General features: G+C 37.6%; 1 protein-coding gene across 3 annotated transcripts in view; it reads right to left on the bottom strand.

Annotated features, from left to right (window-relative positions):
• Positions 1 to 12675, bottom strand: part of LOC106052027 (low-density lipoprotein receptor class A domain-containing protein 2-like) — a 192096-nt gene extending 179421 nt beyond the window's left edge. For all 3 annotated transcript variants that reach the window (XM_056035286.1, XM_056035287.1, XM_056035288.1), the window contains exon 1: positions 12082 to 12675. In XM_056035286.1, coding sequence (XP_055891261.1) covers positions 12082 to 12178 — 97 coding nt within the window. In that variant the 5' untranslated portion in view covers positions 12179 to 12675. The remainder of the gene's footprint in view (positions 1 to 12081) is intronic.
• Positions 12676 to 17555: the final 4880 nt, after the last annotated feature.

Raw genomic sequence — 17555 nt, 5'->3', positions numbered from 1 at the left:
TATGGCCCTCGACTTTTTTTTATTATGATGAATAGTGCGTTCTGAAAGAAAGCACATCGATATTAGCCTTTTTAATAAATTCGCTTAGCGCCTAGTCACGCCCTAAATTAAACCTTGGCCGACTTGAGCGAAAACATGCCGCATCTTCATTTCTATCTCCATTAAGACATTTTTACAACGCTTTAAATGTATTTAGGCAACATTATTTTGGAAAAAGTATTGCCCATAGGCCTATTATATATTGCAAAGTATTTGTTTCATGTAAAAACTCAAAAAAGTTTTAACTAATAAATTGCATTAAACCTTATAAGTTAATTTTGTTACAACATAATTTCATAGCATCGAACCGAGCCGAACCCGAACTTTAGACCTGACCGAACCGAACCGAACCCGAACTATACTCGTCATCGAACCGAACCGAACTCGAACTTAAATCTGACCGAACCGAACCGAACCCGAACTTTAAAAGTTGGGTTCGATTCCCATCTCTACATTAGACCACAGTTACATCAGATCTAGTCGGTGTCCGTCTCCTCTCCATTAGACCACAGTTACATCAGATCTAGTCGGTGGCCGTCTCCTCTCCATTAGACCACAGTTACATCAGATCTAGTTGGTGGCTGTCTCCTCTCCATTAGACCACAGTTACATCAGATCTAATCGGTGGCCGTCTCCTCTCCATTAGACCACAGTTACATCAGATCTAGTCGGTGGCCGTCTCCTCTCCATTAGACCACAGTTACATCAGATCTAATCGGTGGCCGTCTCCTCTCCATTAGACCACAGTTACATCAGATCTAGTCGGTGGCCGTCTCCTCTCCATTAGACCACAGTTACATCAGATCTAATCGGTGGCCGTCTCCTCTCCATTAGACCACAGTTACATTAGATCTAGTCGGTGGCCGTCTCCTCTCCATTAGACCACAGTTACATTAGATCTAGTCGGTGGCCGTCTCCTCTCCATTAGACCACAGTTACATCAGATCTAGTCGGTGGCCGTCTCCTCTCCATTAGACCACAGTTACATCAGATCTAATCGGTGGCCGTCTCCTCTCCATTAGACCACAGTTACATTAGATCTAGTCGGTGGCCGTCTCCTCTCCATTAGACCACAGTTACATCAGATCTAGTCGGTGGCCGTCTCCTCTCCATTAGACCACAGTTACATCAGATCTAATCGGTGGCCGTCTCCTCTCCATTAGACCACAGTTACATTAGATCTAGTCGGTGGCCGTCTCCTCTCCATTAGACCACAGTTACATTAGATCTAGTCGGTGGCCGTCTCCTCTCCATTAAGGCTAGAACTGAGAGATTTAAAAACTCCTTTATTTCTTTTTCAGTCAGGGTGTTATAAGGTCATTCATCGTCACCGAGAAGTACACAGGAGTTGAAGTCATCCAACGCTGGTCTTTGTTTGTATTTGTATCATCATTGTTATAGCAGTAATTCTAAACTCATCTTAATATTAACCCATTCCCTTCTAACCTATTAGTTGTCATCCTAGATTGGTGTTAAGAAAAGAAATGTTTCTTGTTGTTATCTACATACTATCCTCGTAGAAGCAGGTCATAGTTACGGAGTATTTCTGTATCTGCCTTACAGTCTTTCAAGCCTGGAAGGTTCAATGTTTTAATTGTCCAAGCTGTTACCTACACCTAAATATCAGCTCGCTCTAAATATAACTCTAACATTTGAAAAAAGTACAGTGTTTTCCTTTTGTTATCTTCGACGTATCGTTTAAGGTGGGGGGGGGGGGGGGAACTGGCGTGCTTTATGGCTGATTCCCGTAGGCCAGCAAACCACCAGAATTACCAGAGTCCTCCTCCAGTCACGGCAGACGTGAACCAGAAAGGGGAACTAACCTTTAGCGGGAATCGGCCAGGACTGACAAGGGAAATTGTCAAGACGGCGAGTGAGTGGCAGACACTTCATCTACAGCCCTCGCCATGTGGCTCAGTCACCATTGTATATAGGGGCGGGAGACAGGGTGCAAAGTACGAGCCTACCCAGAATAGTTGGCAAAAGGCTAGATCTAGTATTTGTTCTTTCACAACATGCTTGTTCTTTTTACTCGGAATTTTACAAAAAAAATTTTACTATTTAAAAAAAGGGAATATAAAAAGGTACAAACCTAGCTCGAAGGCCGGATACGAAATGTGGAGGAAAAAAAAGAAAGGGGGGGGGAAAGAGGATGTGAAAATGTTGACATTTACTCTCAACCCCCACTCACGAGCTCCTTTCCTCTCCCTCTCTTCCTTTCCCTCCTTCTGCAGGTGGAAGTCTACGGAGCAAGGAAACAAGGGAGATAAGACGATGCTGTAGCATTGCTCGGGCTTCTAATTGCGCCTAGTTTATAATGGCAATTATCTCACGAGGAGATTTGGGCCGAGGGTAGAATTCCAACCCCGGGTGTTTGGCAAACCAAAATATTTCAACGAATCGCTGACGAACGATAAGATAAACTGACTAAAGTCACACACACACACACACACACACACGCAAGCACACACATACACACATGTACTTCTGGAAGGACGTCCAGTAACATCATACTGTGTGTGTGTGTGCGTGTGCTTGCGTGTGTGTGTGTGTGTGTGCTTGTGTAAACTCCTCCAGATCATGTGCATCATTAAGTGATTTCCTTTTGTGTTCTGCTAGTACTGACAGTGAGTAGAAAAGGAACATTCATGGTCTTTTCAAGGAAAAACAAGCAAAATATTTCTTTGAAATACTTTTTTTTAAAAGCAAATGTATATAAGAGAAAAAAAAACACTATACATTTACAGACAAACTACACATTAAAAAACACAAACAAACTACATGTTTTAAGACATATATCTCAGATTTATTTCCCCTTTTCTATATCAAACAAAATTGAAAACATTACCACTAATTAATTAATTATAATTGGTTCCTTTTTTTTTTTTTTACTGATTCGTGTTTTGTTGGGGACAATGACTAATTGTGCAAAGTTTCAACTTGATCCAAGAATGGGGAGTGGAAAAAAAGAACGTGAAAACATTTGTACCAGGCAGACGACAAAGTGAGTTGATCTAAGCTTTGTAAAAACAAGACACTGGTTTCTTGGTGCTTAGTTACTTTGTATGAGAAGGAAATAAGCATATAGAGGTTTCTAAATATAGGATTGAAAATGTCAACAAAGTGCAGACTACTGTGATTAACAGAATTTTAAACACAAAATACTGTAACATAGAAAAAAGAAAGAGAAAGTGGTATGGACAAATGTGTGGGCAATATAATGGAACCTATAAGGAATTGGTAAGAAAATTAACAGAGGTAGTCTGGGAAGGTTATGGAGTTTAAACAATGTCAAGGATGTTAAATTGCAAGATTGTTGCCAACTAAGAAATGCATATACATTTCTGCTCCAAGTGGGGAAAAAGTTATAAATTAGATTCTGCAGTGTAAATAAAGCACCAGAAATATAAGATAAGTTATTTGTACATTTCATTGCTTTGAAATATTGCTATTTGTACAATTCATTGATTTTGAAATATTTCGATATTCAGTACAGGGAAGACTTACATTATGACTAAACGACCTGACGGAATTTCAAAGGTGTATCACGTCAAAATCAAACCATTGATCATACTACTTGATAACATATAAGTTCAAACTTACACACGTTTTGATGATTCCTAGACTCGAACCATTCATGACCTTGAACCACACTAACTTTAAACAATTTATAACCTCCAGTAATTCCTGGCGTCGAACCACCGTAACCCTAACCCTTCACCAACTCTAGCCTCCCACGAGTTACTCACACCTGAGGTCTCTCCACGCCAATTACGTCAGCACTCCACAACAAACTGCGCGCGCACTCTGAACCTTTCCCATTAATGAAATTTATGGCGATACAAATTACAGACTCCTCTCTTCCCCCGCCCCTCCCTATACACTTTGTCCTCAAGCCCTGGGGGATAATATACGAGGTGCACGACTTCTGATTGATACGTTTGTGAAAAAAATAAAAGGGTCGGCGTTACGTGATGATGGAACATCCATTCCTTCTGACACTCTTTTCACAGCAGAAGACAGGGACGTAACTGTGTAACAAGTCTGAATACTAAAACATACACTTTCTTAATAAATGAGGAGGTTACACACACACACACACACACTCACACACACACGTCGCATAACTTTGAAATAATAACAATAAATATGATAACCTCAACAGGTAAAGTGTGGAAGTAAAAAAAAAGAGACAAGCAAGATGATAAAGAGAGTTCGTGTGGCACAAACTCGTGGTCCGCCCTTGTGGGTCAGTTGTGTTTACAGGTTACATTATGCATGTACTTCGAAGCGTATAACAAACAGGATAAGTGAATTAACGTGCACAGCTATCAAATGTTGTTTAAGAAAATTATGGTCTATGTGTAATAGTTGTCTGAAAAACAACATATAGTAACACTTAGTATTCTTTTTTCTTTGTAATTTAATAAGACGGTACAGCAAAAGTAAACGTAAGGTACCCCTTTCAAACCTTTGTTGTGGAGTGCTGACGTAATTGGCGTGGAGAGGTGTGAGTAACTCGTGGGAGGCTAAAGATAGAGTTGGGGAAGGGTTTGGGTTAGGGTGGTTCGAGGCCAGGAATTACTGGAGGTTATAAATCGTTCAAAGTTAGGGTGGTCCAAGGTCATTCAGAAAAGAGTAATAGAACGAATCTAAAGATAACAACAAAAACCTATGGTCATACAATAAGTCTAAGAAAATGGAAACAACAGGCATAGCGCCATTAAAAGGAGAAGATAACATAATACACAATGATAATGAAACTAAAGCTAACATCCTAAACAAATGCTTTGCATCAGCATTCTTAGCCCCAGGAGACACAGACATATTACTTAATTTGAACCAAGTAGAAACATAGGAGATATAGTCGTACAAGAAAAGGGAATCCAAAAACTATTAGCCAACATCAAACCGAATAAAGCGTCTGGACCTGATAGTATTCCAGCTAGATTACACCTTTAGTAAAATCACTAAATTTAGAAAGCCTTCAGAATAGAAGACTTAAAAGTAAAGTAGCAATTATACATAAAACACAGAGCCATAATCTTCAAATACAAAAACAAAATTTAATAAAATACTCAGAAAGACACAAAGATAAAGACACATTTCTCGTCCAATATGCTAGGACAAACTTGTACAAAAGCTCCTTCTTCCCTAGTGCTATTAGAGCATGGAATGTGTTGCCTAAGCTAGCCAGGAAATCCAGTGACTTGGCGGAGTTTAGGTCATTGGTTAATATGCATGACTAAATGCATGACGCGTAGGACGTAATCAATTCTTTTTTTTTAAGTAACGTCTGTATCATATAAGATAAGATAGCTGTTTCTATAAGCGACGGTTAAAAAGTGTTATGTAGCCAGCACAACGACCAACTGCTTTTAAGTTCCCCAACTAATGTCAGGTACTCATCAGGGTTGGCTGGGACTTGGGGGGGGGGGGGGCGATCCCGAAATTTTAAATCCCAGTTTTCACCGGGATTCAAACCCTCGGTTCGAAATCCAAGAGCTTTGCCACTCCACCACCTTATGTATTTAGATATATAATCAAAATAAAACGTACATTACAACATTTGTTTTTAGTCACTGTACATCAACTTGTGGGACAGATGTTAGAAGAATACTTTAGGATTAATAAACAAGAGTTAGTGATTTTAATAGCTATAAGCCTTTACTACTTAATCAATTCCAATAACTTTAGATTGACACAATTGATCAACAATTAAATTATCTTCGTAATAGAACTTACAATGTACATGTGTGTGAGTAATAAATGTACGAACATTATAATTATATAAGCTTTATAATATTGTTTTAAAAATGGTAAATTGTACTTTTAATATTTTTATCTAAAATAAAAACGAGTTTACTTTTACAAGTCGAAAAGGGTAAGGGCCCTTTGTACTGAAGTTTCCAACTTATAAATAAGTAAGGTTTGTCTTCGACAGTTCAGCAGGAATGTAGTAGGTGGCTACGAGCCTACAAAGTCCTAGCTGTGATACTACGAGCCTACAAAGTCCTAGCTGTGATACTACGAGCCTACAAAGTCCTAGCTGTGATACTACGAGCCTACAAAGTCTATAAATAGATATTATATGTTTATTACATTAAAAAAATGAGTTTGTCAGTACTAAAAAGAATGTCACCGCACTATATGTACTAATCAAGGTCAAATAACTCTAATTTATTTTATGTACTATTGAGTAAGAGTTATAGAAATTGAGCCTATGGTTCAAGGACATAGAATTGGAAGACTGGCCGAGTTTCATGTTTGAGAGTGATAAGGTTTCAATTTAAAGTTTCATACTGGATACAGAGAGTTGAGTTTTAGTCTAATACTGGATACAGAGAGTTGAGATTCAGTCTGATACCGGATACAGAGTTGAGATTTAGTCTGATACTGGATACAGAGAGTTGAGTTTTAGTCTGATACTGAATACAGAGAGTTGAGATTCAGTCTGATACTGAATACAGAGAGTTGAGATTTAGTCTGATACTGAATACAGAGTTGAGTTTTAGTCTAATACTGGATACAGAGAGTTGAGATTTAGTCTGATACTGGATACAGAGAGTTGAGTTTTAGTCTGATACTGAATACAGAGAGTTGAGATTTAGTCTGATACTGAATACAGAGTTGAGTTTTAGTCTAATACTGGATACAGAGAGTTGAGATTCAGTCTGATACCGGATACAGAGTTGAGATTTAGTCTGATACTGGATACAGAGAGTTGAGTTTTAGTCTGATACTGAATACAGAGAGTTGCGTTTTAGTCTGATACTGAATACAGAGTTGAGATTTAGTCTGATACTGAATACAGAGTTGAGATTTAGTCTGATACTGAATACAGAGTTGAGATTTAGTCTGATACTGAATACAGAGTTGAGTTTTAGTCTGATACTGAATACAGAGTTGAGATTTAGTCTGATATTGAATACAGAGTTGAGATTTAGTCTGAAACTGAATACAGAGTTGAGATTTAGTCTGATACTGAATACAGAGTTGAGATTTAGTCTGATACTGAATACAGAGTTGAGATTTAGTCTGATACTGGATACAGAGTTGAGATTTAGTCTGATACTGAATACAGAGAGTTGCGTTTTAGTCTGATACTGAATACAGAGTTGAGATTTAGTCTGATACTGAATACAGAGTTGAGATTTAGTCTGATACTGAATACAGAGTTGAGTTTTAGTCTGATACTGAATACAGAGTTGAGATTTAGTCTGATACTGAATACAGAGTTGAGATTTAGTCTGATACTGAATACACAGTTGAGATTTAGTCTGATACTGAATACAGAGTTGAGATTTAGTCTGATACTGAATACAGAGTTGAGATTTAGTCTGATACTGAATACAGAGTTGAGATTTAGTCTGATACTGAATACAGAGTTGAGATTTAGTCTGATACTGAATACAGAGTTGAGATTTAGTCTGATACTGGATACAGAGTTGAGATTTAGTCTGATACTGAATACAGAGAGTTGCGTTTTAGTCTGATACTGAATACAGAGTTGAGATTTAGTCTGATACTGAATACAGAGTTGAGATTTAGTCTGATACTGAATACAGAGTTGAGATTAGTCTGATACTGGATACAGAGTTGAGATTTAGTCTGATACTGAATACAGAGTTGAGATTTAGTCTGATACTGGATACAGAGTTGAGATTTAGTCTGATACTGAATATAGAGTTGAGATTTAGTCTGATACTGAATACAGAGTTGAGATTTAGTCTGATACTGAATACAGAGTTGAGATTTAGTCTGATACTGAATACAGAGTTGAGATTTAGTCTGATACTGAATACAGAGTTGAGATTTAGTCTGATACTGGATACAGAGTTGAGATTTAGTCTGATACTGAATACAGAGAGTTGCGTTTTTGTCTGATACTGGATACAGAGTTGAGATTTAGTCTGATACTGGATACAGAGTTGAGATTTAGTCTGATACTGAATACAGAGTTGAGATTTAGTCTGATACTGGATACAGAGTTGAGATTTAGTCTGATACTGAATATAGAGTTGAGATTTAGTCTGATACTGAATACAGAGTTGAGATTTAGTCTGATACTGAATACAGAGTTGAGATTTAGTCTGATACTGAATACAGAGAGTTGCGTTTTAGTCTGATACTGAATACAGAGTTGAGATTTAGTCTGATACTGAATACAGAGTTGAGATTTAGTCTGATACTGGATACAGATTTGAGATTTAGTCTGATACTGAATACAGAGAGTTGCGTTTTAGTCTGATACTGAATACAGAGTTGAGATTTAGTCTGATACTGAATACAGAGTAGAGATTTAGTCTGATACTGAATACAGAGTTGAGATTTAGTCTGATACTGAATACAGAGTTGAGATTTAGTCTGATACTGGATACAGAGTTGAGATTTAGTCTGATACTAAATACAGAGTTGAGATTTAGTCTGATACTGGATACAGAGTTGAGATTTAGTCTGATACTGAATACAGTGTTGAGATTAAGTCTGATACTGAATACAGAGTTGAGATTTAGTCTGATACTGGATACAGAGTTGAGATTTAGTCTGATACTGGATACAGAGAGTTGAGTTTTAGTCTGATACTGAATACAGAGTTGAGATTTAGTCTGATGCTGGATACAGAGTTGAGATTTAGTCTGATACTGGATACATAGTTGAGATTTAGTCTGATACTGGATACAGAGTTGAGATTTAGTCTGATACTGGATACAGAGTTGAGATTTAGTCTGATACTGAATACAGAGTTGAGATTTAGTCTGATACTGGATACAGAGTTGAGATTTAGTCTGATACTGGATACAGAGAGTTGAGTTGGTTTTTTTTTTTTTGTAAATCTTTTCATCAAATCCTCAAGAAAGAACATTTCCGTAAAAAAAAAAAATTCCTTTAGTTAAGTGTTCTACGGCTGTAGTGTATCACTGCAGTTCACGCGTTAATATGAAAACCTACTTATTAATTGTTGTTTTAAATTATGTCCAACTTATATGTATACTCAATAGATTTTTTCTCTTTAAAAAAAGTAAAAATTTTTTTGATATGTAAATGTACTCGATATTATGAGCCTCTCGTAAAAGTTACTATTAATAGTTGTAAAAGTGGTGTATTTTTATGAAACAAATGCTTGCATAAGTGGTTTAAAAAATTAGACGACGGACAGACAGACATTGCACACAAAACTAATAGCGTCTTTTCCCCTTTTGGGGGCCGCTAAAAAAACAACAAAAAAAAAACGCCTACAAGTTGATACACATTGCTGCATCCTGTGAAAACCAAGATGGCATATGATAACTATCAATATATCACAAAAGTATGTTGTTAAATCAAAGGGAGTGTAATAATGGCCGCTTAAGAACATATATTGTTTTTGTTTGTCTTGATAAATAGATAAATAGTTGACTTTATCAGTTCTAGAAAAATATGTTAAATCAGTTGAACGAAATTTATTTTAAAACTATCATTAAGATTGTTTTTATTTTCAAATATAATTCTAAATAGTTTCACCAATATTACTCCAAAAACGTTTTACTATGTGGTTTTTTAATATACTATGCATGCCGACCATATATGAGATACAATATATACAGATGGCATACATAATTAAATTATTTCCTTTCTTTCAATTTCAACAAATATAAGTCATATACGTTTGTCTATAATGATGGTTAACAATACGGAATCATTTATACTCTTTTAACAAGCAAAACAAAAAAGAATACTTAAAAAAAAAATAATTATGTTATGTGTAATTGTATCAAATTAGTGTTGGATCAGTTCTGTAGTTGTATGTGACATTGACCCAAACATAACATATCTGTGCGATTAGAAATAGTTGTACCAATTGGTTTTTTTAAGCTCTTAGCCTTCTCGATGTGCTATGATCCTATCACTTGTCTGGACCAGTTGTGAAAGGTGTAGGGAAGAAGTGTCGTTTTTTAAATGCATACATACAAATATGTTCACTCAGGGGTCCAGAGTCCTCAGGCTCAAGGGGACTAATTTAACTTATACCACCACATCTGTCAAGTACGGTTTCTTTCCCTTGTTCAAGATACCAAGAAAAATATAATTAGCTAATTGATTTTTTTTTTATTGATTCTTGTGTTGTCAGGTAAAAGAAATAATTGTACAAAATTTCAGCTTCCTCCCGAGAGTGGGAGAAATAAACTAGACAAACCGACAGAGTGACTTGATATAAGCTTTCTAAAAAAAACAACCTCTCAATTACATTAAGAGTTGTGATAAAATCTATATTTAGATCTCAATTATACGACGGGGCATTGTTTAGTCTAGCGTGAAAATCTCCACTATGCCTATAAGCAAACATAAAAACTGCATTTAATATTTTCGGCGATGAAATCCTCCAATAGAAGCTAATTATGTAGATGGCATGCAGAAATGATCCATGTTTTTGAATGAATGTACCATAGACTTATATATATTGTATCTAGACTGGACATGGAGATCTTTTAAAACTACAAAAAATTTGAATTTTTTTAAAAAGTTGAAACAATGCGTTTTTTTGTAAAGTAGTTTTAAGAAGTAAAGTTTTTTTCAACCCTAACATATGTAAAATAAAATTTAATGTTTAGATCTAGATCTAGTAATTGAACATAAAAAAGACTAGAGTACTCTCGTCTCATTATTTTTCAATTTTTAGATACCTAATCTATAAAGATCTAGGTAATCAATCAATTTAAATGTATATAAGATGATTAAAATCAACAGACAGGAATTATTTCGATCTAGGAATTTTGAAACATCTCAATGGAAACTAACAGGAAATGGCTTTGCTTCACATATTAGTGTGAATATATAATTCTGTGATTAAAAGCCCATTCTAAAGAAAATCCTAGAAATGATTTTGCATTATTTCTAAACTTTGAAAACTAAAGATCATTACTTTTCTAAGACAGAAAAGATTGGAGCTTGAAAAAGTGTTACGTACATAAAAATCTCTATATATAGGTTTGTGAATCGATCAATCGCAGATAAGAATTTGTTTCCGGTTTCCAGTCTAGATATAATATATAAGTCTATGGAATGTACATTTAAGTCAATATATATGAAGTGTCATTTCCTTTTTGATAAATATAGGGATTTTTATGAGAAATGTCTGATTCTAAACAATGTCAAGGACGCTATATCAAAACTTCACTGCTGCCGATTAAGTCATTTTTTATGTGCTATAAACAAAAGAGCTTAGAAATGTAATGTACAGTGCTACAAAGTGTACAGAATGTATCGTAGAGCTAAACACAGCTAAACAGCTCTTCCTGTTTACTGAGCTCCGGATAGCTAGCTTTTTGTTAGGGGTATCCGCTATAAATGAAAATCTTCCAATTGCTGGATTATTTTGTAAAACAAAACTTTTATAGACACTCTTTTCTTCCTTCGAGTGTAAAACGATTTTTAAATATTAAAAAAAAATACTTTGATTGATTTGAAATTAAGATGTCGCGCTTTAGGTTGTTACTTTGACGGAATTCGAATAGATCTACTACTTGGCTGTTTGAAAATAAAAGATAATTGAACTATTACTTGCAATCATTTGATCCAGCTTCAGGGAAAAGAAAAGAATATTTTCAACTTTTAATTCGTTTATCTGATAATAATAATAATGCATGGACTCAAGTCTCATCATTATGGACATGTTTCGCGTAACTACGGAGGCCTAGTTGTAACCTACTTATTTTGTAACGTTAGTCACATACAAAACTGCTACCTGTTTAATATTTTTCAATTCCTAAATTAATCGCTACCAGTGAAATAATTGAAATGACTCTATGCTAGTTTGAGATATGGGGCCAATTTTGAGTCCATTTGTAAGTCCAGTTATAATATGTCAGTGCTAAATAATTCTTAAGCGCCCTAAGGTATAGCTTATGTCACCTATAGGTAGATCCTGCCCTGGAAGCTACATTATTTCATAGACAAATGACATGAGAGGGGACATACAGAAGTGAGGTCACAGATGGTGTCACGAGATGACATTAAAACAAATGTTAACAGATGTAGTTTATGGAGTGAATTGGAACTTACAGAGTTGGGTCCTCTTGCTCTGCGACTCGCTCAACATTAGAGTAAATATCCAAAAGAAACTTGCGGATTGAACTAGCCAGTCATGGCCATACGCCATGGTGTGGCTGTCTCGGTGTGTATATCCCACAAACCACTTCCGGCCAGCGTCTTGTCCGTCAACAAAAGACAGGAGGGACACCCAAGCAGGTGCTAGAGCTCGGGTGTGTGTCTGTCGCGGCGCCCTCCGCCTCTCCGACACACAACATTCAGTCGTCCCTCCCTCTCTCTCTCTCTCGTCTTCTCGCTCGTGTGTAATTGTGTGATAAATCCCAGAGCCGCCCTTTTTTTTTTTTTAATGAAATTGTATACACACACACACAAAGTAAAGAAATAATTTAGAAAAATAAAATCACGTCTGATACACGTATTCCATTAACGATCAATAGGCGACATCCATCTTTTTTTGTTGTTGTTCAGCCTCTTTTTCTTCTTCTACCCAGTTTTCACATGGTTGTAGAGGCAAGCCATGCGTTCAACTACAGAACGCTCTCTGTCATACTCCGCTCTCTTTGGCCAGCGAAAGCGTTGATCGGCTCGAGACCACGACCGGCTTCCCGAATGAGAGAGGGAGAGAGAGAAGAGAGACGGGAGAGAGAAAACAAAAAAAGAGGGAGGGGTGGAAGGAAGAAGAACATGGGGACTGTACACAAGTCTGCTGCCTGCGCCGATGAAAGAAGACCTCGAAAGGGGGGAGAGGGGGAAAGCTTGAAATAGAAGAATTGGGGGGGGGGGGAGCTACGGCGGAGGTCGTGCGTGCGCGCGCGTGAGTGTGTATGTGTGAGCGAGGACGATTGGGGGTTGGGGAGAAGGGGTGGTGAAGAATCTTTGATGTTCATGTCATTGGGTCATAGAGTGGTCCGCTACATTGAGCAAGACTTCATTATTCAATCATCACGCTGTCGTTCTCTCCCCTACCCCCCACCACCCCATGGCAAGGGAGGCAACCCCATAGATTAAAAAAGTGTCTTTATTTTCGTGTAAGATGCCTTATATTCAAACAAATTAGACGCGGTAAATGACTTTTGAATCCAGTGAGTCCAATTCTCTATACCCGCTACCAGTCTAGTTCTATTAAAACACTATAACCTGCTTCATCCCGTCATTAAAAAAAAAAAAACAGCTCTACTAACTCTACCCACTTCCTTCACTGTGCAAGAATCCATTTTTTATGATCTCTTGATGTCCCAAGCCAGTCTATAACCGGAGCCATAGGCCATAGCCTTACTAAATAACACGTCGACCCTTGAGAGGACTGTGACCGAGCGGCGGGTGTGTGTGTGTGGGGGGGGGGGGAGGGTGTAGGGAGGAAGTCGCGACACGAGATGGGGGGAGGGGGGCTGTAGAAAGAAGCAGTTAATCTCGGCGAAGGCTTACGGAGTTTATTTGTGAAGGAGGAGAGTTATTGAAAGGAGGTAGCACAGGGGCCATAACTCGGCTCGTTGTGACAGTAAATGTTTCGCTGAATGACAAAGGCATTAAAGGCCAGATGACAAAGTCACTGCGTGGTTCGGCTAATGGTTATGATGATGGCGATGTTAACACTGATCAGTCTAGATAAAGATGAACATGTTGATGTGTATCTTGCTTTCATTTATATGAACAAAATGATGTATTGTCTCTGCATTTGTTCTTTAAAGAGCTACAACCACAGAAACTATATAATTTATAAATAAATTTAAGAACTCTCATGTGGCAAATACGAACAGTATAGGGTAAGTAAAAACAAATATTATTATTTATGATTTTCACGTCCGTGATATTACTAGTGGTAGGTCTTCAAACAAAACTGCATGAGCTCCCCCCCCCCCTCCTTTTTCCCACACACCAAAACAAAAATGTATTCATGACTTCCGAAATAAAGAGTACCGGTAGCATTTAAGTAAACCAAGAAACTTATCTCGACATCATGGGCGTGGCCAGGATTTTTTTGGGAGGGATTTTTCCTTAACCCCCACCCCAAATATTTATATATATATATATATATGTGTGTGTGTTTGTTTGTACATAATTAATCTTTATTACATTCTGACCCTTCATTCTTTCGTTTATTGTATCATAGAATAGATTCTTCCTGGAGTTAGTGAAATGAAAGACTTCCCGCTCTTGCCAGCAAGGGGGTCTGGAAGATCCCTGAGAGCTTCCCCAGTGTGGTTCGCCGCCTAGCACTATTTCCGGTAGTGGAAGCCAACAAAATGCATATTCTGATGTATCTACAATGCATAATACTGCTACTAAAAAGTTTCATTTCAAAAAACCTAATCTGCTATTCTTACTTACTTATATCCTCATGCGCTGTTCGGCGCATTGGGCGGCAAGCTGCTTCCACAAAATTCTGTCACTGGCAATGTCTGAAGCCTCTTCTTACCTGCTCTGATGACCTCCATGAAAGTGTGGCGCTAAGTTATTCTAGGATGTCCCTGTTTGCGCTTTCCACGTAATGGCCTCCATGTCATCGCAACTCTTATTATGCGTAATTCATTTTGTCGAAGACATGTCCCGCAAACCTCATGCGACGCTCTGTCATAATCCTACAAAGGGATCGACTTCCAGTTCGGCATAGGATTTCCTTGATTTAGACCCGATCTCTATAACTGAATCCTAAAATCTGTTTTAGCCATCTTTGTTGAGCCACATTTAGTCATTTTCAATTTTGACAGATGACTATTCACTGCACTATATTAATGGAGCCCAGCCACTGGTAGAAATGTGTAACCTCACTTGGTCACGCTCTTGGAATTAGCTGACTGTAGTTTGCTTTAGATTTTATATCGAAAAGGGAACTTTTATCGTCAAAGTCCTCTGTTGGGGGTTTTAAACTAAAAATCTCTGGTGTTTATTTTTTTTTTTTTTACAAATTCAAAACCCTCTTAGCTACGCTCATAAAATTTGGTGACTGAATAGAATAAGACTGAGTAGAATAATATTGAAGATAAAGGTTTTCAACCTCGAAACTCTCTGTAGGGAATTTTAAACTCAAAACCATCTGGAGGGGTTTTAAACTTTAAAAAAAGGCCCTCTGGAGGAGGGGGTTTAAACTCAAAAAACCCCTTGGCTTGGCTACCCTCATAGAATTTTTAGTGTGTAATTTGCTTTTTTTTTATATTAAAGAGGTATTTTTGGGCTTCAAGCTCAGCTGAAGGGGGGTTTAAACTCAAAACCCCTTTTTGCTACGCTCATAGCATTTTGAATGCGTAATTTCTTTCTTTTATATTGAAGAGGTGTTTTTTAGCTTCAAGCCCCGCTGAAGGGGGTTTAAACTCAAAACCTCTTGGCTACGCTCGACAATTACTCGACATAATCCATTTCCACACGTTTTTTGTCTGTGCATGTGGCGCGATATCCGTGATGAAGCCATTCACCTTTGAGTCATGAGTTCGAATTCTGTTAAATGTTATGAATTTGTTTCAATTCCGTAGCTTAGAAAACGTTGGGTCTGTCCCATAACAACCGAGTGATGGAAACCAGGTCAATTTGTTTTTAGAAAAAAAAAAAACAAAAACAAATAAACTTGTATTTATATAAAATTTTTAGATAGATAGTATACTACCTTTAAAATACCAATAACAGGTGCAGACGACTAAAAGAGAACTTAATAGCCCCCCATACACCGGCGCCTTCGACATACAAAGGAGGTCACGCATACACACACACACTGACAAAGGCTTTAATTAAATATGGATGTCACTGCTGCGACTGCGTAATCATCTAAATTACTGTACTCGATTAATCTTCGGATAATATAACAATACTTAACAGGCGATACTTGATTATCTATCTATCTATCTATCTATCTATCTATCTATCTATCTATCTATCTATCTATCTATCTATCTATCTATCTATCTGTCTTACTTTCGGGCGGTTTGTTTGCCTGTCTTTCTGTATTTATATCTGTCTTTCTGTCCGTTTTTTGTCTGTCTGTCTTTATATCTATAATTCCATTTATATTCACACGCATAGATCGTCTTTAGAAGACATTCTAATTTTTTTTCTAATTGATTTCAACGAACATTTCTGCTACGTTACACTGGTTTGTTCTGCTGTGTCTTCGTGTACACTGTCACATGTACACTGCCTCTTCATGTACACTGTCTTCATGTACACTGTCTTCGTGTACACTGCCGTCGTGTGTTATTCTATCTACTCTCTTAATTCGTGGACATCATGACAGACTCTTGTTAGGAGAACATGACCAGTTTGTCCATGAGGATTCACTGTTCAGATAGGTGTCACTCTTGTCCACTTCGACTAGGGTGTACTAATTTGACAGAGAAACCAAACTATTTGATCAATTTGATCTGATTTTTAGAAATAGTACTGCTCGTCTGAGGTGTAACTTGTACAAAGTGCAGTAGGAAATCGGCGCCAAAGGCACCATTGTTTTTATGACTGTTAGAAAGGGTTTTATTTACCGGACCAGCGTGGACCGGGAGCTTTTCACCCCAAGTCCTTTCTGAAGGTCATACAGTGACAGCGACCAGGGACGGACTGACTACATAGACATTCGGGCTAATGCTCGGTGGGCCGGTAGCCAATTGGCCCGGTAGGGTTACTGAAAGGGCCGCATTAATACCAGTTGATTTTGTTTTTAGATTTATAATATTCTCTTATTAAAAACATCTTTTACCCTATAAATCTTATACTAAATTTATACCTTTACCTTTACCTAACCCTTAGTCTGTTGGACCGTTGGGGCACCATGCAAGATTTGTCGACCGTCTTTCTCCATTCCTCTTTGTCTTTTGCCTTAGTTAGAACCTCTTTCAATGGCAGGCCCGTCCATTCTTTTATGTTTTCTTCTCATTGCTTTCTCTGTCTGCCTCTTCTTTTTCCTGGTACTGTTCCCTGAAAGAATGTCTTTGCGAGCCCCGAAGACCTTGTAATATGGCCATAGATTTTTAGCTTGCGTTTTTTTACGATAGTTAGCAGGTCATCATGGGGCCCTATCGCTGCAGTAACTCTGTCTTTAATCTCTTGGTTAGTGATGCGGTCTTTAAATACTAAATACCTGTCCTAAATACCCTACCTCTGTATATAGTGCTTCTAGTATACTAAACGATAAGCAAGAAACCTTTATTTCTTATACCCATATGGAGTGTGAATATATTCAGATGAGCCTATAAAGAGACCGACAACAACGTTCCAAGTCCTATAGATGACATGTCCAGAGTCACATACGAATTCTTATTGGTTTGGTGGAGTTGTCGCATGATTTCGAGTTGGCTCGTCTACGAAGTCCTTCTTGAACAGTGTAGCAATTGTTTAGGACAACCCCTTTGTGTAACTGTGTGACGGACTTGTTGGACTGGGCTACCTCCATCCTCACCCCAATTGAGATGAACACAAAATAATAAAAGATAACGCGACGGAGGTCGTATTCGATGCCAGTTATTCGACTATTTAGTTCCACTACAAGACTTTTCCACCAAGGAGGG

The sequence above is a fragment of the Biomphalaria glabrata genome, chromosome 7, assembly GCF_947242115.1.
Source record: "Biomphalaria glabrata chromosome 7, xgBioGlab47.1, whole genome shotgun sequence".
Classification (NCBI taxonomy): domain Eukaryota; kingdom Metazoa; phylum Mollusca; class Gastropoda; family Planorbidae; genus Biomphalaria; species Biomphalaria glabrata.
The sequence above is the reverse complement of the archived record's forward strand: the minus strand, read 5'-3'. Positions and strand labels throughout refer to the sequence as shown.